This window comes from Lontra canadensis, unplaced genomic scaffold (assembly GCF_010015895.1).
Source record: "Lontra canadensis isolate GAN:19392208 unplaced genomic scaffold, GSC_riverotter_1.0 scaffold53, whole genome shotgun sequence".
Taxonomy (NCBI): domain Eukaryota; kingdom Metazoa; phylum Chordata; class Mammalia; order Carnivora; family Mustelidae; genus Lontra; species Lontra canadensis.
The window spans coordinates 332128-356313 of record NW_022631047.1 but is presented as its reverse complement, the minus strand read 5'-3'; the positions used below and the strand labels follow the sequence as shown (position 1 = coordinate 356313).

The window sequence follows — 24186 nt, the reverse complement described above, 5'->3', positions numbered from 1 at the left end:
GTGTACTAAAATGGTTGCTGTTCTGCACCAAAGTGGGCAATCAGTACAAATCAGATAAAGGCAATAACAATGTGAGAAAGTCATGGGAAAGATGTAGGAAGGGATTTTTTATATGTAAGATGTCTTTTGCAGTATAGGTTGTTCATGGCGGTGGAATAGTGACCTCAGTTGCTTTGGTAGATGGATATAGAAACACCTTGTGCCATAACCACTCCTCATGTGCTTCCAATTTCTCCAGGAAAAAAAGCTTCAAGCAGATAATGAAACTGAGTAAAATTTCAGTTAGTGATAAGAGAAATATTCTTAGAAAAAAAGGACACCCTAAAATTTATGATTTCATTGCCCCAAGGGGTGGGAGTGTGTCATGAATAAATCTATTCCAAAGTGTAAAGTACAAGGATAATGTACCCTTAAAAATCATAAATAATTATGTTTTACTTGGACTATATTACTTAACAATCCCTAAAAAAATATTTTTTTCAAATACAGTCATGATCATTTAGTAGAATATAAAGTAAATTGGGTGATATTTACATTTATTTTTCATAAGTTAGAATAGAAAGCATCAGAGAGCAAGGTGGATAAGTATTTTATTTTTTGGAAAGTTTTTGTTTCACTAATATGCAAGTGTGCATTTGTGTGTATATTTGTGTGTGTGTGTGTTTGTGTATATGTGTGTGCATGTACATTAGACTGCAATATAAAATGTATATCTTGCCATATATTGTGGTCAAAACATCTGAAAGCTAAGTTTCAAACTTATCAGATGACATGTCAGCAGAGCTGAGAGCATGAATTATTAAGAAATATTCATTATCAAGGAAAACAAAATATATGTAAAATGCATTGCTAGGATTTTCTAAGCAAATCCATTGTAACACACTTTTTTCCACCTTCTTCTCAGATCTTGAGTCCCTCAGTTTTATATGCAAATTGGGCAGAAGTCAGGACCCAGGAATGAGAAACCATACGTCACTAACCAGTTTCATCCTTCTGGGATTGACAGATGACCCTCAACTACAGATTCTGATTTTTATATTTCTACTTATTACCTACATGTTGAGTATAACTGGAAACCTGACCATCACCATTCTCATATTAATGGATTCTCACCTTAAAACTGCAATGTACTTTTTTCTCCAAAATTTTTCCTTCTTAGAAATTTCATTCACTTCTGCCTGTATTCCTAGATTCTTGTACAGTTTAGCAACAGGTGATAGGACTATTACCTATAATGCTTGTGCATGCCAACTTTTTTTTACATATCTTTTTGGAGTAACAGAATTTTTTCTCCTTGCTGCCATGTCCTTTGACCGATACATAGCCATTTGCAAACCCCTGTATTACATGATTATCATGAACCACACGGTCTGCAAAAGGCTAATCTTCTGCTGTTGGATGACTACTTTGTTGGTCATACTCCCACCACTTAGCTTAGGACTGGACCTGGATTTCTGTGACTCTAATGCCATTGACCACTTTGCCTGTGATGCTAATCCTATCCTGAAGATCTCATGCTCAGATACATGGTTCATTGAGCAGATGATTATTGTGTGCTCTGTGTTAATCTTCATTATGACTCTTGTGTGTGTGATTTTGTCCTACCTGTATATCATCAGAACAATTCTAAGATTCCCCTCTGCCCAGCAAAGGACTAAAGCTTTTTCTACCTGTTCTTCCCACATGATTGTAGTTTCTATCACCTATGGAAGCTGTATCTTTGTCTATATCAAACCTTCGGCAAAAGATGAAATGGCCATTAATAAGGGCATATTTATGCTCACTACTTCCATTTCACCCATGTTAAATCCATTTATTTATACTCTGAGGAACAAACAAGTGAAACAAGCCTTTAATGACTTAGTCAAAAGATTTATATTGCTCTCAAAGAACTAGAGGAATGTTGATCCCTAAGCATGTTTTCTTTAGTTTTTATCCTATTTTGTCTTGATGTAGATTTGGGTTTCCATTCAGTACTGCCGCTGATCAAGTCACCCTTTACATCTCCTTATAAGTCAACTTTTTTGAGAATGATAATCTTTATTAAGAAAAAAATGAGAATAGTTGTTTCAGGAAATCTAAGCGTGACTTCACTCTCAAACTTCCCTACCAATGCTGAAAGGATTGGGAAAATAGTCATAAAATATTGGTGCAATAGTGTACATTATTCCTCCACAAAAAACATACTCTAGAAGAGAAATAATGTTAAAAAGAATCAATGCTTTTTCTAAGTGTATCAGCAAAAAAAAATTTCAAAACTCAAAATGAATTTTAAAACAAGGAATAAGCATAAAGATTTAAAATTTCAAAAAAGCATTTACTGATAAAGCTTTAAAACCCCAAGATTCACATATTTTATTGAATGAATCCAATCCAATATCAGAGTTATTTAAAAATTGCCAAAACAGTCATGAATTAAATTAAGATGAAGAGAGAAATGCACTGGTACTCCTTGTTAAAGAATTAAAGCTGACATTGAAACTACATAAAACATATTGATACTGATGTACTAAATGAAATGTTAAATCTTGAATGTAAGTATTTAAATTAAGCAAGCAGATGGCAGGAGGTGGAAGAGAACTAATTGGGCTAGAAAAGTGATAAGTAAATAACCAGCAAGCCAAATATACTAGGAATAGAGAAAAGAGAAACAGACTATAATGTGAATATTAATATCAATGAAATGATTTGCTTTTAAAAAATGAAATCTTTAGATATTTCTAGAGTCCAAAATATATACCTAATGATAACTACAATGTGAATATTAATATCAATGAAATGATTTGCTTTTAAAAAATGAAATCTTTAGATATTTCTAGAGTCCAAAATATATACCTAATGATAACTCTCAAAGAACGATCAGTATTTAATTACTCATACATTATTCATCAACTTCCACTTCTGCAGTTCAACATATTAAAACTTCCTTAGATACTTTTTCTTTTACTTCAGGCCATTGCTCATATTGCAGTGTCTATAAGCAGCAATTTCCTCCCCACCTCCCCGCCCCACCCTTTCAACTACCCAGTCCCCGGAGTCCTCCAGTTGAAATGCCATTTCCACAAGGAATCATTTGCTTACTTTGTCTTACTGTTCCATCAGCACCACTACACCACGCCTGTTCGGTCTTACCCATTAGATTCCTATCACCACTAAGTTCCTGCACTCAGAACTCTCATCAAACTACAATGTCATCTTTACTTGTCTTTATTCTACTCTAAATGTTAAATGCATTAGAGAACGTCTCTCTGTATGCCAAATTCTAGAATGCTTTACTCCTGGCACGTGGACAAATATTAGTTAACAGATAATCTCCCAATACGGTGATTTGGTGCTTCTGACAATGCAAAAAGAGAATTTTTATGTGAAGATAAAAAAATACAAAGGTAACATTTGGCATGAATCTGTGAACAAAGGATGAAAGAAAGTCATGGCTATCCTGTTAAAATGTTTATTTTTAAATTTCTGAATGAAATAGAATGAAAGCCAAAATTTATTGAGAATTTATAATACTGATAAACCTCAAAATATCCCTACAACTTATATTTATTGTCATAATTTACACTGGAGAAGTGTAGACAAATCAAAGTTTAGAAAAATGAATTATTGCTAGCAAGTGATAGAACTAGCATTCAAAGGTAGTTTTATTGATTTCTGAAAGACTCTTTTTGTTCAAGTAAATGCATCTGCTTCTCCAGAGGCAGCAAGATGATTTCAAGGAATATCCCAAGAAATACCTTCCAATACTAAAATTGAGAAAGATGTACATCATAAATAATGTATAAAGATAAAAGTAACATGTGATACATTTTGTATATATACACATATACTTTATTAATACTGTTAGTAATAAATGATATTATTTTAATTGGATAATATACTATAAAGTGATCAGATTAAATTTAAAAAGTCAGATTACCAATATATAAAATGAATAACAAGTGAGAATGTGGAGAAAAAGTAAAAGCAAGAAAAGAGGGAAAAAGGAAAAATGGCCTTATAATCTGGGTCTTCAGCTTTGCTGGGGGAAAGCCTGGTTCTAGGGACTTTTCTTGGTGTTAATCATCTGTTCCATTACAGAACCTCTTACTGTGAGTCCATGAAGGGAACTCAAGGGCTCTACATGGGTATCTCAAGATCTTAGAGTGCTAAAAGAGAAATTCTCTAAGTTTACTCCCCATGTGGACCAAAAATGTTTAGCGGTCTTCCAAATTTCAACCAGGCAAAAGCATTTGGGCAGCAATCCTCACCCTATGGTTATGGTTTAACTTCAGATTTCTAAAATATTTAGCTTCTCTGATTTTTGGATTCTGCCATAACCTATGCTACTAATTCATCAGTTTAAATCTAGGAGATTTATGTACTTTGGTTAAGATTTAATCTTTGCTTTTTTCTCCATGTGGGAATTTCTTAGTCTACCTACAGCACTAAGATGGGGGAATAGAATTTAACTTGTGATTATCAAGTGCTCAGTGATCTCAAGTTTATATAACTGCTATCACACCATGATTTCTGACTTGTTTAACCAGAGGTAAAAAATCATTTTCAATACAAGTCTGGTTTATCTTCTGGGCTCAGAGCTTGGTCACATAGGTAAGTGGTATCCCATGATATTAGTTTTCAAGACCATAGTATTTAATCACACATTTCCATAATATGTGTCCAAACAAATTGAGAAATAAACACAGACATCAGATGAGTGTAAATATTTTTTCCATTCATGATAAAGGTAGATGAAGAATGTGGCTAAGATGAGTTTCCTTAAATTGGCTTGATGCGCCTGCTAAATTTGAACCTGAACTTTTCTGAAATCACTAGGTGAGGACATGCTACCCCAGTGAGCTAACTCAGTGGCAAATGGAGAAATAGGGCAGCATGCTTGCCTTATAAATAGCCAGTCATGAACAATGGTTTTTTTTTGAGATTACTTTTCAACTTTATTGAGGTATATTTAACATATAAAATTGTAAAATATTTAAAGTGTACATTGTGATTATATTACATACATGTACATTAAAAGAGGATTCTTCTCATCTTGTTAATTGAAACACCTATCACTTTAGATAATTACTTGTGTGTGTGAGAACATTTATATTCAACTCTCTAAGCAAAATTCAGTTATAAAGTGTTATCAACTATAGTCATCATGTTATACAATAGATCCTCAGACCTCTCCCTGATCCCTTCACCTCCCAGCCCCCCACAACCACTTTCTACTCTATTTTTAAATGAGTTTGATTTTCTTTTAGATTCCACATATAAGTGATACCATGAAGTATTTGTCTTTACTTATCTGACTTATAAATTTTTTATTTTTTTTAAAATTTTTTATTTCTTTTCAGCGTAACAGTATTCATTGTTTTTGCACCACACCCAGTGCTCCATGCAATCCGTGCCCTCTCTAATACCCACCACCTGGTTCCCCCAACCTCCCATCCCCGCCCCTTCAAAACGCTCAGGTTGTTTTTCAGAGTCCATAGTCTCTCATGTTTCATCTCCCCCTCCAATTTCCCTCAACTCCCTTCTCCTCTCCATCTCCCCTTGTCCTCCATGTTATTTGTTATGCTCCACAAATAAGTGAAACCATATGGCAATTGACTCTCTCTGCTTGACTTATTTCACTCAGCATAATCTCTTCCAGTCCCGTCCATGTTGCTACAAAAGTTGGGTATTCATCATTTCTGATGGAGGCATAATACTCCATAGTGTATATGGACCACATCTTCCTTATCCATTCGTCTGTTGAAGGGCATCTTGGTTCTTTCCACAGTTTGGCAACCGTGGCCATTGCTGCTATAAACGTTGGGGTACAGATGGGCCTTCTTTTCACTACATCTGTATCTTTGGGGTAAATACCCAGTAGTGCAATTGCAGGGTCATAGGGAAGCTCTATTTTTAATTTCTTGAGGAATCTCCACACTGTTCTCCAAAGAGGCTGCACCAACTTGCATTCCCACCAACAGTGGAAGAGGGTTCCCCTTTCTCCACATCCTCTCCAACACATGTTGTTTCCTGTCTTGCTAATTTTGGCCATTCTAAGTGGTGTAAGGTGATATCTCAATGTGGTTTTAATTTGAATCTCCCTGATGGCTAGTGATGATGAACATTTTTTCATGTCTGATAGCCATTTGTGTGTCTTCATTGGAGAAGTGTCTGTTCATATCTTCTGCCCATTTTTTGATATGCTTATCTGTTTTGTGTGTGTTGAGTTTGAGGAGTTCTTTATGGATCCTGGATATCAACCTTTTGTCTGTATCGTCATTTGCAAATATCTTCTCCCATTCCGTGGGTTGCCTCTTTGTTTTCTTGACTGTTTCCTTTGCTGTGCAGAAGCTTTTGATCTTGATGAAGTCCCAAAAGTTCATTTTTGCTTTTGTTTCTTTTGCCTTTGGAGAAATGTCTTGAAAGAAGTTGCCATGGCTGATATCGAAGAGGTTACTGCGAAGTTCTCCTCTAGGATTCTGGTGGATTCTTGCCTCACATTGAGGTCTTTTATCCATTTTGAGTTTATCTTTGTGTCCAGTGTAAGAGAATGGTCGAGTTTCATTCTTCTACATATAGCTGTCCAGTTTTCCCAGCACCATTTATTGAAAAGACTGTCTTTTTTCCACTGTATATTTTTTCCTGTTTTGTTGAAGATTATTTGCCCATAGAGTTGAGGGTCCATATCTGGGCTCTCTACTCTGTTCCACTGGTCTATGTGTCTGTTTTTATGCCAGTACCATGCTGTTTTGGTGATCACAGCTTTGTAGTAAAGCTTGAAATCAGGTAACATGATGTCCCCAGTTTTATTTTTGTTTTTCAACATTTCCTTAGCGTTTCAGGGTCTCTTCTGGTTCCATACAAATTTTAGGATTATTTGTTCCAGCTCTTTGAAAAATACCAGTGGAATTTTGATCGGAATGTCATTAAAAGTATAGATTGTTCTAGGCAGTATAGACATTTTAACAATGTTTATTCTTCTGATCCAAGAGCATGGAATGGTGTTTTATCTTTTTGTGTCTTCTTCAATTTCTTTCCTGGCTTATATTTTTTAGCGTAATACTCTCAAGGTCTATTCACAGTGTCAGACCTGGCATGATTTTTATCCCAGTCTCAACAAGCAGATAAATTTTGTAGAAAATGATCTACTAATCTAGGTACTTAAAACATTCTCAAATGGGAATTTTTAAGCATTCACAAAAGAAGACAAGATGAAATAATTAACAGAAATATGCCCATTGCCCAGGTTCCATAATTATCAACATTAAAATTATTTTTCTCTGTCATTTCCCCTACTCTTTTATGTTTTGACTGGCATTTCATCTTATACTGTTTCACCTATAAATTCATTGCATTTTACCCACAAGTTTGTCAGTAAGTATATCTAACTGATAAGAAAATTATCTTTGACCTACCATCACACCAATATCAATATCATCAATAAATCATAATAGATTCTCATATTCAGTATGTTTTCTTATTTCCTTTTCTCACATAAGTATGTCTTGTTTTGTGTTTCTTTTTTTCACAAGTAAGGTGTTTGAATCAAAATCCAGACAAACCCCACGCATTGTATATGGTTGTTATGTTACTTACGACTCTTTCTATTACAGTCCTTTCATTTTTTACCCCTTGAATTGATGGAGACATGAAATCATTTGTAGTGTATAATGTCCTTGATTACTCAAATGATTGCTTCCTGATGGTGTCACTTAACTTGTTTTTTCTTTACTCAATTACCTCTTATGTGCTAACTGTATTTAATTATTAATTAGATTTATTTTATTTTATTTTTTAAAAATTTTTATTATTTATTTATTTATTTTTTTAAATATATATTTTTTAAGATTTTATTTATTTATTTGACAGAGATCACAAGTAGGCAGAAAGGCAGGCAGCGAGAGAGGGGAGGAAGCAGGCTCCCTGCAGAGCAGAGAGCCCGATGTGGGGCTTGATCCCAGGACTCTGGGATCATGACCTGAGCCGAAGGCAGAGGCTTTAACCCACTGAGCCACCCAGGCGCCCCTATTAATTAGATTTAGATTCATATTTTTAACAAAAAGTTTACAGATGAGACTGTATGCTTTCTATTGTGTTACATTATGAGCTGTATAGTCTGCTTGACCTACTTTTAGTGATACTTAGACTGATCAGTGTGTCCATCTTGTCAGCCCAATATATCTATTATAAATATCACCATCAATATTTCACAAATGGTTTTTAGCACATACTAATGCATTGTCTAAATCCAATATTTCATTAAGAGGTCCAAACCATTGTACCTTTTGGTAGCTCAGCTGGTAGAATGGAGAACTGTAGGGTTAAAGAGGTTCAAACCACTGTTTTCTTTTTATTTTTGTGAATTCACAACTTTTTTGATAACTGTTTGATTACCTAAAGTACATTATACACAGGCAGACAGGATAAACATTTGGTTCCTCCCCTCCTCCATCAATGTTTTGGAGTAGTAATTTGATATCCTAGCAACTTTCACTGATGATTAATCAATTTCATTTTGTAATGTATACACTCATGGGTTTTTATATATCTGATATGTTTCCACACATTACAGCCACATTATTGTATCTTTATGCCCAAATTGTCTCATTTTAGACTAGCAGGTATGATCCAAATTGGTTCCTGTGTCCTCATATTTTTGTTTCTTTTCCTCCTGGCACAAAAAAGTGTTCTAGGCTTAGTTCATATGATTCCTACCACTAAGCTGGAAACAGGTCTTTCTCCAAGAAGTCCTGGTTCCTTTCAATGAGAAATAGTATTTAGAAACTACACCCTGCTGTCAGAATTGCTTACAATCTAACATGAATAATGGGACCCAATTAGTGCCAAAAATTTACATTACTTAATTCAACAGGTTTAGTTTCAGTCTTTAGAATGCACTCAGAAAATGTACTCTGTCTTCATATTTCTACCTGTTAATAATTGGCTCAATATAATAGATATATTTGCAAAACTTAGTAGCTGCTGTGTTTTTCATAAATTTTAAGAATATGCTCATTATTTAATAACTTATGTAAGGCTCAGACTGCTTTAGGTCTAAGTATTCTACTTCTATATATTGTTTATATATTTTTATATGCGGAACTAATCAACTATTTGACGGCAAATACACAGTGATCTTGGAATCAATACTAGATCTTAAATACTTCTTCATATCTTGTATTGTAATACTATCTCCACTATTACTGTATGTGGAAATGTTCATTTGACAGTCAAACATTCAGATTTTTGCTATAAAATACACATTTGTTCTAGACTTCTTAATTTAATTTTTAAAAGATTTTATTTATTTATTGACAGACGGAGATCAAAATTAAGCAGAGAGCCGGGGGGGCAGGAAGAAGGCTCCCCGCCGAGCAGAGAGCCAGACAGGGGCTCGATCCCAGGACTCTGAGATCATGATCTGAGCCAAAGGCAGAGGCTTAACCCACTGAGCCACCCTAGACTTCTTAATTTTAAACATGTGATGACTCAGGTCATCATATATGGTTTCATTTTTGTTCTATTAATAAAGCTAACTTTGTTAATAGCTTTGGATAACTAGTTTTTAATTAAATCATGTTTTCATCTAAGAAAAAACATGAATATAAGTATCTTCCTTTATTCTCATGATTATTTTAGTAATCAATCTTGAAATAATTTCAGGAAGTAACTAAGTATTTTCTCTATTTCTTTATAGAACAGCTAGGTATAAATACACTACAATTTAGATCTTTAATTTTGAATAGGCATTCTACAATATGTCAGATTTGTAGACTCTCAAAGGAAATATTTTGCACCTAATCTTTATTACTGACTAAAATATAGGGTATAATATGGAACATATTTTCAAACTCGGGTCATCATATATACTTTCACTTTTTTTCTACTAACAGAGCTAAATTTGTTAACCTCACATAATAAGTTTCCAAGAGAATAGGATCTAAGAAATATTTTTCCCTACTCTCAGATATTCCTATAGACCAATTCAAAGTTCCAAAGAACCATATGGATGATTATACTATAAAGGAAATAATAACAATTTAAATGCAAGTATTAATATATTTTATATAAGCTAATTTTCAACTAAATTTTAGAGGAAATATGGTCTTTTTCAGATACTCTGAATTTGACCTCTGACATTCATTTAATTTTTCCTTCAATAAGTTATAAACATCAGTCTCTATCTTAGGGAATTTGCATTAATGTTTCCAAATTTTCATTTTCACATTTCTTTTGTTCAAAGTATAGTGATACTTTACATTAAAATCAACTTGGTGCAAGAAGAAAAATTTCCTACTGACTCTGCTGACTTTTCTGAGAATTCATCCTGTATTACTATTATTACTAGTAACATCACCAAAGGCTTGGTTAACTGAAATAGAATATTAAAATGTAATTTAGCATTATATGAGAAAATGATTATTGCATTCAAATAAGAAATGTTTTAGATAGAGACAATAGATTTAATCAGGAAAATCCTGTGGAAAACGTAGAATATACTTTAAGCTTTGAAGTAAGACAATGAAATAATTTCTTACGTAGTAAATTCAATTCACTGGCATAAGTAGACATTATCTCTTTCAGGAATTCAAAATTTTAGAATTTTAATTAAAAAAGCATTTTCATTTAGGGTCATTTAGAATTTGATTATTTTTTCTCATTCATGACCCATACAAAGCTCAAAATTTATTCTTACCTTACTGAAAGAAAAGTGTTTTCTAGAAGAAATTATTATTTTATCTTACTTTGACTTACTTTATAATTTCTGCAATCTGCTCACATGTTAGAAATGACACTTATGTAATTCTTCATAACATAATGCTTCATATGTTCATTTTTTTCATAACATAATGCTTTATATTATATATATAATATATATATTCTATTCATAACATAATGCTATCTATTATTACTAAACTACTTTCTTGAATAAGTGATTTTATGATCTCTTTCAAATATTCATTTTTGTTCTAAAAATATGATTCTGACTATGAACATTCCATTTTCATACCAAGTTCTGGACAAGCATCTAACATGCAACCTCATACAGAACCTCATTGAAAACATTTGTTTCATACAATATGACCTGTGAAAAATATCACATTTAAAATTCCGCATTTCCGAAACCAAGAAAAGAACAGATTTGTGGAATAATTTGAAAATATGTACAAAGTAAAACAAAATAAAGCAAGATTAACAGGCCAACATTTTTGGGACACTTGTGCGAGGTCAGACAGTTAAGTGTCTGACTCTTGATTTTGCTCAGGTCATGATCTCAGGGTCCTGGGCTGGAGCCCTGTTTTGGGTGTTGGGCTGTGTACTCTCTGGACTTTCCCCTCTGCAGGGAGTCTGCTTGAGATTCTCTCTCCCTCTCTCTCTACCCCCATCCCCCCTGTTCTCTCTCTTGCAAATAAATAAATAAATCTTTTTTCTTTTCTTTTTTAAAAAAGATTTTATTTATTTGAGAGAGAGTGAGCAAGTGAGAGAGAGAGAGAGAGAGAGCACACAAGCATGGGGAGAGGGAGAACCAACTTCCTGCTGAGCAGGGAGCCAGGTACAGGGCTTGATCCCAGAACCCTGAGATCATGACCTGAGCAAAAGGCAGCCACTTAATAACTGAACCACCAGGGTGCCCCAATAAATAAATCTTTTTAAAAAAATAAAAGGGCAAGATTTTATTCATTTTACCCCTTCATACTTTTTAGAATTTTCTCTTTTGTTTGAAGCAAATAAAACTTTTTGAACCCTGTCCTTAAAGGCCTGTTTCACTTGATGGTTCCTTAGTGTATAAATGAAGGGATTCAATAAGGGGGCAACTGAGGTATTGAACACAGCTACTCCTTTGCTTAAAGTCACTCTGTCATTTGCTGATGGTTTTATATACATGAAGATGCAGCTACCATAAGAGATGGAAACTACAATCATGTGGGAAGAACAGGTAGAAAAGGCTTTAGTCCTTTGCTGAGCAGAAGGGAATTTGAGAATTGTCTTGATAATGTAGCCATAGAAAAGAAGCACTAACATCAACGTGACCATTAGTGTCAGCACAGCCAATAAAAAGGACATTAGCTCTAGGAAATGTGTATCTGAACAAGAGATCTGCAGGATGGGAGAAGAATCACAAATAAAATGATCAATGACATTGGAAGCACAGAATTCCAGCTTGAGTCCCAAGATGATTGGAGGAAAAGATGATTAGGAATCCAGTTACCCAAGAGCTGAGTACAAGTTGGTAGCAAACTTTGTTGCTCATGATGGTGGTATAGTGGAGAGGTCTACATATAGCCACATAACGGTCATAGGACATTGCCGCCAGAAGATAAAATTCAGTTACTCCCCAAAAGATAAAAAAACAACAACTGAGTCATACAACTTATATAGGAAATAGTTCTGTCCTTTGTCACAAGGCTCACCAGGAACCGTGGAATACAAACAGTTGTGAACTGTTGTGAGATTTCTAAAAAGGAGAAATTCCTTAGGAAGAAATACATAGGTGTCTTCAGGTGGGAATCCAGCAGAGTGAGAATGATGATGGTTAAGTTTCCTGTTACACTCAACAAGTAGGTAAAAAATAGAAAGAGGAAAAATACAACCTGCAATTCAGGGTCATCTGTCAGACCCAAAAGAATAAACTCTGTCTGCATTGAATGATTCCTCATTTTTCTCTTACGGGTTTTAACAAAGCTAGATAAAAAGAGTTTAAAGAAATGGTCAAGATTATTTGCTAGAGTCAATTAAAAAACAAACAAAGAAGGAGAGAAGCTAACATTCATTCATCTCCAGCAACACACCATGCACTGTATTTGAATATTTACATAAATTTTCTTATTAATATCTCCAACAACCTTCTTTGAACAGAGTATTATAATCCTTACTTCTTAGAGAAAGAAATTGAAGCTCGGATTAAAGAGTCTGTCTGGGGTGTATATCTAAATCCCAGTTTTCTAAAGTTGGTAAATCTTTAAATGACCAACACACAGCCCAGGTTGTGTATTCATTCAAATACCTTGGATAAGATCTAGGCATTTTTATTTCTACAAAGTTTACAGGTTCATAGCCAATTTAGTAGTATTGTGTTAGTAATCCAGAGTCATTTAAATACAACACCTTTGTTCTTTTTAAATTTTATCATACTGAATATCTGGTATAGTCTTGAGTACATGAATAGAGTTGAGAATATTCATGAATTCACTTAAATTCTATGGAAATTGTGTGTAAATAGGGCACACAATTTTTGTTAGAAAGAGCACAGGACATGACATGTTTAAGACTCATTATAATATATATTATTGCTTCATGAATGGCAGTAGTAAGAACGTAATTAAAAATCTATGCTAGGGAGGAGTCAAGATGGCGGAGAAGTAGCGGCTGAGACTACTTCAGGTTGCGGGAGATCAGCTAGATAGCTTATCTAAAGATTGCAAACACCTACAAATCCAACGGGAGATCGAAGAGAAGAAGAACAGCAATTCTAGAAACAGAAAATCAACCACTTGCTGAAAGGTAGGACTGGCGGAGAAGTGAATCCAAAATCACCACTGCTATTCAACATAGTACTAGAAGTCCTAGCCTCAGCAATCAGACAACAAAAAGAAATTAAAGGCATCCAAATCGGCAAAGAAGAAGTCAAACTATCACTCTTCGCAGATGATATGATACTATATGTGGAAAACCCAAAAGACTCCACTCCAAAACTGCTAGAACTTGTACAGGAATTCAGTAACATGTCAGGATATAAAATCAATGCACAGAAATCAGTCGCATTTCTCTACACCAACAATAAGACAGAAGAAAGAGAAATTAAGGAGTCCATCCCATTTACAATTGCACCCAAAACTATAAGATACCTAGGAATAAACCTAACCAAAGAGACTAAGAATAAACCTAACCAAAGAGACTATACACAGAAAACTATAAAGTACTCATGAAAGAAATGGAGGAAGACACAAAGAAATGGAAAAATGTTCCATGCTCCTGGATTGGAAGAATAAATATTGTGAAAATGTCTATGCTACCTAAAGCAATCTACACATTTAATGCAATTCCTATCAAAGTACCATCCATTTTTTTCAAAGAAATGGAACAAATAATCCTAAAATTTATATGGAACCAGAAAAGACCGCGAATAGCCAAAGGAATATTGAAAAAGAAAGCCAGAGTTGGTGGCATCCCAATTCCGGACTTCAAGCTCTATTACAAAGCTGTCATCATCAAGACAGCATGGTACTGGCACAAAAACAGACACATAGATCAATGGAACAGAATAGAGAGCCCAGAAATAGACCCTCAACTCTATGGTCAACTAATCTTCGACAAAGCAGGAAAGAATGTCCAATGGAAAAAAGACAGCCTCTTCAATAAATGGTGTTGGGAAAATTGGACAGCCACATGCAGAAAAATGAAATTGGATCATTTCCTTACACCACACACGAAAATAGACTCAAAATGGATGAAGGACCTCAATGTGAGAAAGGAATCCATCAACATCCTTGAGGAGAACACAGGCAGCAGCCTCTTCGACCTCAGCCGCAGCAACATCTTCCTAGGAACATCGCCAAAGGCAAGGGAAGCAAGGGCAAAAATGAACTATTGGGATTTTATCAAGATCAAAAGCTTTTGCACAGCAAAGGAAACAGTTAACAAAACCAAAAGACAACTGACAGAATGGGAGAAGATATTTGCAAACGACATATCAGATAAAGGGCTAGTGTCCAGAATCTATAAAGAACTTAGCAAACTTAACACCCAAAGAACAAATAATCCCATCAAGAAATGGGCAGAAGACATGAACAGACATTTCTGCAAAGAAGACATCCAGATGGCCAACAGACACATGAAAAAGTGCTCCATATCACTCGGCATCAGGGAAATACAAATCAAAACCACAATGAGATACCACCTCACACCAGTCAGAATGGCTAAAATTAACAAGTCAGGAAATGACAGATGCTGGCGAGGATGCGGAGAGAGGGGAACCCTCCTACATTGTTGGTGGGAATGCAAGCTGGTGCAACCACTCTGGAAAACAGCATGGAGGTTCCTCAAAATGTTGAAAATAGAACTACCCTATGACCCAGCAATTGCACTGCTGGGTATTTACCCTAAAGATACAAACGTAGTGATCCGAAGGGGCACGTGCACCCGAATGTTTATAGCAGCAATGTCTACAATAGCCAAACTATGGAAAGAACCTAGATGTCCATCAACAGACGAATGGATAAAGAAGATGTGGTATATATATACAATGGAATACTATGCAGCCATCAAAAGAAATGAAATCTTGCCATTTGCGACGACATGGATGGAACTAGAGGGTATCATGCTTAGCGAAATAAGTCAATCGGAGAAAGACAACTATCATATGATCTCCCTGATATGAGGGAGAGGAGATGCAACATGGGGGGTTAATGTGGTAGGAGAAGAGTAAATGAAACAAGTTGGGATTGGGAGGGAGACAAACCATAAGTGACTCTTAATCTCACAAAACAAACTGAGGGTTGCTGGGCAGAGGGGGGTTGGGGGGGGGAAAAAAAAAGAAAAAAAAAATCTATGCTAATTGGGTGTGAAGTCAGAAAATTGTAGATGGGTCTGAAAATCATAGAACATAGTCACAGCATCTTAGATTTAAAAGAGATTTTATAGATCATTTGTCCAATCTTGTACATAAAACTAAAATCCTCTCTACAAAATTAAGGAAGGTATCTACTTATCAGGTTTTACTTTTAAGATTGCAGTTATGATAATGGATAGCTTTTAAGTGTAAGAAAAACACTGGGTGTTGTACATAAGCAGTGAATCTTGAAACACTGCATCAAAAACTAATGATGTATTTTATGATGACTAACATAACACAATGAAAAGTAAATAAATATAAACAAAAGGAGAAATTGTCCTGTAAATTCAAAAAAACTCTTGCAAGCACAATTTAGGTAGTGGTTTTCAACACCCTAAAACATTTTAGAAATTAGCTGTATTGTTTGTAAGACCTATATCGAGAGTTGTCTACCTCCTCCTCCTTCTTCAGAATGTTTTGTAGATCTGTTGCATTATTTCCTTATGGAGTTTACCAGTAACATGATCTCTAAGAGCAAAAAACAAACACAAATAAGCAAAAACAAAGTAAACTTTTTTTCTTTGGAATCATTTTTACCTGTGAAACTTTGGACTGCTGGTAATAACTTTCCTTTTTTTTTTTTTTTAAAGATTTTATTTATTTATTTGACAGACAGAGATCACAAGTAGGGAGAGAGGCAGGCAGAGAGGAGGAAACAGGTTCCCTGCTGAGCAGAGCCCATGCAGGGCTGGATCCCAGGACCCCAGGATTATGACCTGAGCTGAAGGCAGAGGCTTTAACCCACTGAGCCACCCAGGTGAAAGAAATAACTTTTGTTCCTAATATGGAAGGCTGTCTTTTCAGCTGTCTTTTAAAATCTACCATATATCTAAAATTTTCACCATTTTATGTTTATTTCTTTTTTGCAGCTCTCATGTCAAAATTCATGCCTGGCCAGAAAAATTATGTATTGCTTCTTTAATAGTTTTCTCCTAGTTTGATTTAAAAAATAAAATTTGATCTAGTTCAGAGGGTTGTCTGAATATCATGGTGATTTCCAGAATCAAGTGAGAAAGTATTTAAAGTAGTTCATGGTATCTTCTGTCTAAAGCTGCTTTGTGTTTATTGGCTGATAAATGGACGTAATGTAGTCCTTATCACATTTATTGTCTTGTAATCACCATCTTCATAACTCCTATTTTTTATATTAATAAGTGGAAAAATTGCTCTCTAAGAAGGTATAATCAGACAAAAATAAGTTGATAAGTAAAATGTGACAAAATGATGACCATAGAGCGAAGATTTCTCTCTTTCTGGAGATCGTTTCATTAGTCTTTTTTTCTCAGTTTGTGCATTGCTATTTAAAGCTTATATAATTAATAAAAAAAATCAATGGACAGATTTAATAGCATTTTGTAAATAGATACTGTTTATACATTTTGTATTTCTATACCAAAAAAGATATAAAATGATTAACCAAAAAGAAAAAAAAAAGCTACTCATACATATCTGCTTTTGATTTCCAAAAAATTATCTTAATTTACAATTAAAAATAATAGATCCAACTCTAAAATGTTTACCTTAATTCCTGTATTTTCCCATATTTTCTTCTAGGATATGAAAAAAAAAGAGCTATTAATGGATTATGAATGTACTCAAAGCTTAGACAATATTATTTCAGTAGGAAATTGAAAGAAAAATAGCTTTTAAGTTGCAACTTAATGCAGAAAGATGGAATATATGCTGTGCTTTTGTAAATTTTCTGTGTCTACCTCACTCTTGTATGTAAGTTTGAACTTAGATCAGTTCTGGACTTGGGTAGTACTGTATTTAATATTATTTTAGACAAGATAAATTCTCTTGCCTTTGCTGTGAATATGTCCAAATTATATCATATCTATTATTAATACAAGTGAAAGTTATTTCTATATTCTTTACAATTGGAAATGGAAAAAATCCAGGAAAATATGATAAAAGTGTTCTTATATCCACCAGGTAGGGAAACAGTTCATTGTTAATTTTACATGCTAAAAATATGAGTGTTCTTATATCCTTTAATTAATTACATACCCAAGGGATTCTATTGAGAAGGGAAAAGAAGCAAAACAATACAAAGAAAACATTCCTCTGGGATTGATCAGAAGACACTAATGATATATGATAAAAATAACTTGTATAGCATATTATAATAGAATGTGAAGGGTCAATGTACCTAAGGAGAACTGAGGTTAAAGGAATCTGTGACAAAGCTAATGAGCAATTAATGGGTCATGGTCACATTCATTTTATTATTTAATAATTATTTTTAATATTTCAGATTAGAAGTATATAATCCCCTTAGATTTATCACATTTAACAAAATCTTTTATTCATAAAGTCCTTGTAAAAACAGTTGCAAAGTTACTCATTTTTACCATTTTACAAAAAATTTCCAGAGCATAGGGGCACCTGGGTAGCTCAGTTGGTTAAGCATCTGCCTTTGGCTCAGATCATGATCTTGGGGTCCTGTGATGGAGCCCCATGTCTGGCACCCTGCTCAGTGGGGACTCTGTTTCTCCCTCTGCCTCTGCTCTTCCTCCTGCTCTCTCTTTCTCGCTCAAATAAATTAATAAACTCTTTTAAAAAAATTTCCAGAGCATAGATAAAGAGGAAAAATACTTTTCTGGTTTTATGGAACCAGCATAACATTGACATTATTGTCTGTCAGGTTAAAGAAAATAAGTTAAACTTATAGACCAATCTTTCTTTGGCATATGAAAAATTAAAAAGCATTAACAAATTAAATCCAGTGATATATAAAATTGGTGCCACATTAAGACCAATTTGAATTAATTCCAGGTATGTGAGATTGATTGGTATTAGGAAACAAATTAATGATTCATTACAGAAATAGATGAAAATCATATGTTAATCTCAATAGATTAAAAGCAGTATTTGACAAAATTCAGTACTCACTTATCATAAAATTCTTGACAAACTTGGAGTAGAGGGAATTTCTTTAATTTGATGCAGAAAACTTAAAAAATAAAAGTAAACTCTTTAGGAGATACCGTATTTAGTGGTAAAATATTAAAAGCTATCCCTCTGAGACAAGAGAAAACTACTCTCATTATTAATAATTAACATTGTATCCATATTTTTGACCAGCTTAAAGAGGCCAAATAAAGAAAGAAGAAAGGAAAGTTAGGCTGATTGAAAAAGGAAAAATAATTTTTATTGATTATAGATAACAGGTTATGTATACAGGAAATCCAAATGGATCTACGGAAAACATTAAAATTAAACACTGACTTTAGCAAAATCACTCAGGTCACGTACAATATAAATTGTGGAGTGCCTGGGTGACTCATTCAGTTAAGCATCTGCCTTAGGCCCAGGTCATGATCACAGGGTCCTGGAATTAAGTCTTTTATGGAGTTCCTGGATCAGCAAGGAGTCTGTTTCTCCCTTTCCCTCTACCTCTACCCCTGCTTGTTCTCTCTTTCTCTCAAATAAATAAGTAAAATCTTTTAAATATATATATATATATTTCTTTTTTTTTTAAGTAGTAAGAAACAGTATATGGATTTATTATTGTTATTTTTTTTAAAATTTCTTTTCAGCATAACAGTATTCATTGTTTTTGAAACACACCCAGTGCTCCATGCAATACGTGCCCTCCCTAATACCCATCACCTGGTTCCCCCAACCTCCCACCCCCGCCCCTTCAAAACCCTCAGGTTGTTTTTCAGAGTCCATAGTCTCTCATGGTTCATCTCCCCCTCCAATTTCCCTCAGCTCCCTTCTCCTCTCCATCTCCCCATGTCCTCCATGTTATTTGTTATGTTCCATAAATAAGTGAAACCATATGATAATTGACTCTTTCTGCTTGACTTATTTCACTCAGCATAATCTCTTCCAGTCCATCCATGTTGCTACAAAAGTTGGGTATTCATCATTTCTGATGGAGGCATAATACTCCATAGTGTATATGGACCACATCTTCCTTATCCATTTGTCCATTGAAGGGCATCTTGGTTTCTTCCACAGTTTGGCGACCGTGGCCATTGCTGCTATAAACATTGGGGTACAGATGGGCCTTCTTTTCACTACCTCTGTATCTTTGGGGTAAATACCCAGTAGTGCAATTGCAGGGTCATAGGGAAGCTCTATTTTTAATTTCTTGAGGAATCTCCACACTGTTCTCCAAGGTGGCTGCGCCTTTCAAATATAAATTATATATTTATTCTTATAACAAAGAATCAGGAATAAAAATTAAATAAATTAAAATACTGATACTGTTATAGTGATATAAAAATATTCAATACCAAGGAAGAAAACTATTAAAATACGTGCAAAACTGCTGTCCTGGAAACAAAAACCACTCTATTATAAGAAACTAGAATGACTTAAATAAATGGAGGGCTAAAACAGAAATCAGGCATTTAAAACACTGTGAAAACACCAGTAGTTGATGAAACATGAAGGGCAACTCTTTTCCTTCTTATTATTCACATTCTTCCTGTGAAGAGAGAATGTTTATGCATAGATGGTATCCTCTCCACAGAAGATCATAGTCTGTCATTGCTACCTCACAACACACATGGTTCATTTGAGGAAAATGAAGCTGAAGAAAGCTGTATTTTGTAAATGGCAGATGTTTCTCATAATTCTTTTTTCTTTCTTTTTCTTTTTTTTTTTAAAGATTTTATTTATTTATTTGACAGAGAGAGAGAGAGAGAGTTCATAAGTAGGCAGAGAGGCAGACGGGGGGTTGGGACAGGCTCCCTGCTGAGCAGAGAGTCCAATGCGGCACTCAATCCCAGGACCCTGAGACCATGACCTGAGCCAAAAGCAGAGGCTTTAGCCCACTGAGCCACCCAGGTGCCCCCTTTCTTTTTTCTTTTTAAAGAATTTATTTATTTGAGAGAGCGAGAGAACGAGTGAGAGAGAGCACAAGCAGGGGTAGTAGTAGTGGGGGAAGGAAAAGCAGACTCCCCACTGAGCAGGGAGCCTGATGTGGGACTCCATCTCAGGACCCTGAGATCATGACCCCAGCCAAAGACAGCTGATTAGCCAACTGAGTCACCCAGGCACCCCTCTCATAACTCTTTCTGAGAATATTTGGAAAATTAAAGTTTACTGTTTTTCTTTGAGTTGAAAATTTAAAAGGATTATGGGTTGTACATGGCAGTTTGCTTGATAGCATCTGACTTTCAGACTTAAAAATAGTTGAATTCTTAATTATATGTTGTTTATAATAAAGGATACAAACATATTGAATACTACTGTATCTAAACTTTTTATCATTTAGGTTTCTTTTTTTCTAAATTTCAAACTATATCAAAGACCACCCAAACTGAATTTTTTAATCTAGCCCTTATGTATAAAATTAATATCCTACACCAAAGAGTTTTAACTATAATCTTGTAGAAGCCAATACTTGCAATGGTAAAACTGAGAATAAATAGAAGCATCCTTTGCTGAAAAAAAAAGTGGAGGGCTATCCCGTAGTCATGTATTAGAAAGTTCAATGTTATAAGAATGTCAGTTCTCTCTAAATTATCTATTGAGGCAATGCAATGCCATAAAACTGTAACATTCTTTTAAAGATAATATTTATTTATTTGAGAGAGAGTGAGAGAGAGAGAGAGCATGAGAGCAGAGAGGGTCAGAGGGAGAAGCAGACTCCCTGCTGAGCAGGAAGCCCAATCCAGGACTCAATCCCGAGATTCCAGGATCATGACCTGAGCTGAAGGCAGTGGCTTAACCATCTGAGCTACCCAGATGCCCTAAAACTGTAGCATTTTAATTTCAAAAAATTTCAAAAGCTGATTCTGAATTTAGATGGAAATGCAAAGGACAAAACATAGCTAGACAATCTTGAAGTACAACAAAGTTGGAAGGCTTACTGAAAATATCAATACTTATTATAAAGCTACAGTAATTAAGATGTTGTGTTATCGGTACAAGAAAAACTAAAAAATGAAATTGGCCAGCAAAATGAAATAAAAATTCTAGTAACAGATCCAGACTTATTTGATCACCTGAATTACAGCAAATTCACAGCAGGAAGGAGAAAGGAAAGATTCAATAAATAATGCCATGTCAAGTGGATATTCCTATGGAAAGAATGAATGAAATTTAGTCCCTACACTTTAATATATAGTGAAGGTTTACCATAGTGGTTGTACTGGTTTTCTCTCCAACTTCAGGTTATGAACCACATGGGCGAATAATGGTTAATTTTGCCTATTTTAGCCAGGCTTATATGCATAGATCAATGATGAATGAAAGGGATCTGATAGTTACCAATTTGTCTATCCTGATTTTTAGACACTCTGGATCCAGAGAAATGATTACTAGGTGGGATTGTAGATCTATTGGATCCACTGCAAAAGAATTAGATAGGATTCCATCACCTGGCTTTGAAACACACAAGCTTTATTTGTATTTGTGTCCTGTGGTGTCAGAGTCAGTTCCAATAGAAGCTGAAAGGTCAATTTTAACAGATGTTGAAAAAAATTTGGAAGTCCCTTTTTCACCAGGTCTAGAATTACTCTGATAAGTGACCAGACCTCTTCTTGGGGAAGGACTGACTGAAAAACTTCTGTCTGTATTTTTAAAAAAATGTTTTATTTGTTTATTTGACAGAGAGAGAGATCACAAATAGGCAGAGAGGCAGGCAGAGAGAGACAGGGGGAAGCAAGCTCCCTGCTGAGCAGAGAGCCCGATGTAGGGCTCGATCCCAGGACCCTGGGATCATGACCTGGGCTGAAGGCAGAGCCTTTAACCCACTGAGCCACCCAGGAACCCCTTCTGTCTGTATTTTTTCTGGCATTACAGCATCCTTCCACAAGAAGACATGGCCTCTCCTTCAAAGATGGGTTTGACAGTTGGAAACTGGCTCATGTATGTCAATTGGGTAAGAGGATTTCCACTGGGTTGGCTTCCCTCAACCTTCTTCTTGAAACTTCTTGATTATATAGCTCAAATAGTACTCTGTTTTGCTGCTCATCTCAGTCCTTTTCTGCTAGATATTGTCACAGACCTCTACAGGTCAGTGACTGTGTGTTTCCATTCCCAGGTAAATGAAAATTAGTCCACCTTGCCCTTAACTGTAAGTTGTTGCTGCCTGGTGTTTGATACTCTGAATCTTGTCATTGACAAATAGCAGCCAATCATTTTTTACAAAGAACAGTCATCATAAGGTTCCAGTGATGCTCTACTAGAATGTTGCTTCTTTGTTTTGTGAAGAGAATTTCCTTTGGTTTCTCACAGTTTATGTGTTCTCTGGTTTTAGTTGATAAATCTAATCCAGCATTCCTAAATTTTTGAGACTTTTGCATCATTTATAAACACTGTGTGAAGATGTTCTGGCATCTCTACTTCATTTATTGTAGGCTCCAATGTGTCCAAGCTTCAAGGAGTCAAACTAACAGTACATTAGGACTGGCTCCAGGTGTTTTTGCCAGGATGTCAAATTATGAGCCACTGAAGAGTGGCCCTATATCAGCAATCTCTCCCTTATTTAGCATTTTATTTAACCCTTACTCAAGTATAGTACCATCGTTGTCCATTCTTAGAACTGTTATCTTGATTCCTGCAATTACACATTAGCTATTTTGATGAATATTTTCCTTCTGTAGGAGGAAAGTACTTCTTCAGGAATGCCATGTTGAAACTTGATCCTAGACATTGTTATAGAAGCCATGAGGCGAGGGAAGATTTAAGGAAAATAAGTGCTGTCTTCCAGTGCATTTGGTTCAGATGAGGATTGTGTATTTTCCAAGTAGGAGGAGGCCATTATTTTCTAGTAAGGAAGAATGGACCACTTCAAATCAGAGAGTGCAGGAGAATCTGGGGGTTCAAGATTCTTAAGAACAGTTACTCTGATATCTTCATCCAACTGTGCAAACTGAGGACAAGGGTAAAACACATGCTTCAGAATTTTTCCACTTGGGGGTCAAGGGAGATTTATACATTAATTCATCTCAGTCATTGAATGAGTACTCCTCTTGAGGAGTTTTGGTTTCATACATTTCTAGCCTGCCCCAAAGATGGGCACAATAGAACTCTGTGTCCCTATGTCCCTTCTGGTAGTTGGAAGTCAGGAAGTCAGGCTGGTGCATGTCACAGCAGGAAGACTGAGATGGGGTGGGTATGAGATGGGATATGGATGGGGTACTGCAGCATCTCTTATGGGCCTCACCTAAAGTAAAAATCTTCTGAAAATGTATAGCTGTATGTTCAAGACAGATAATGTAAGCTACAATGAAACTCTGTACAGAAATTCCATTGGCTTTTAATTTATATCATTTGCATATTAATTTGAGCAGGAATGCAATTGCCTTCAAAGAGTTTATCTTGGAGAAATTTCTAAAATCTTTCCCAGAAACTATTGACTTATATTTTATTTGTATATTTTAAGGCTGGATGTGATGTGGTATTTTTGTCCCTCATAGAAAACTGTTAATATAACGTTAATTAAAGACATTTGCAAGAAATGACCTTACTAAGTAAGCGATGTGCTGGAGACAAGAAATATTTTTAGAAATTTAATTTGAATGGACTTGAGATTAGAAAGGAGTAAATGTTTTAGGAACTCAATGATACTTGCTTTGGGCAGCCAATCTCTTATTAAAACTTAAATCATCAACTTTAGTGTTTCT

General features: G+C 35.0%; 1 protein-coding gene and 1 pseudogene across 1 annotated transcript; one reads left to right on the top strand and one right to left on the bottom strand.

The window, feature by feature from the left end:
* The first annotated feature begins 957 nt into the window (after nt 1-957).
* Nucleotides 958-1896, top strand: LOC116877596 (olfactory receptor 6C2-like). Its single transcript, XM_032874355.1, has one exon. It carries the CDS (start codon nt 958-960, stop codon nt 1894-1896), a length of 939 nt encoding a protein of 312 aa, XP_032730246.1.
* Nucleotides 1897-10445: 8549 nt separating this feature from the next.
* Nucleotides 10446-12641, bottom strand: LOC116877544 (annotated as a pseudogene).
* Between the last annotated feature and the right edge of the window lie 11545 nt (nt 12642-24186).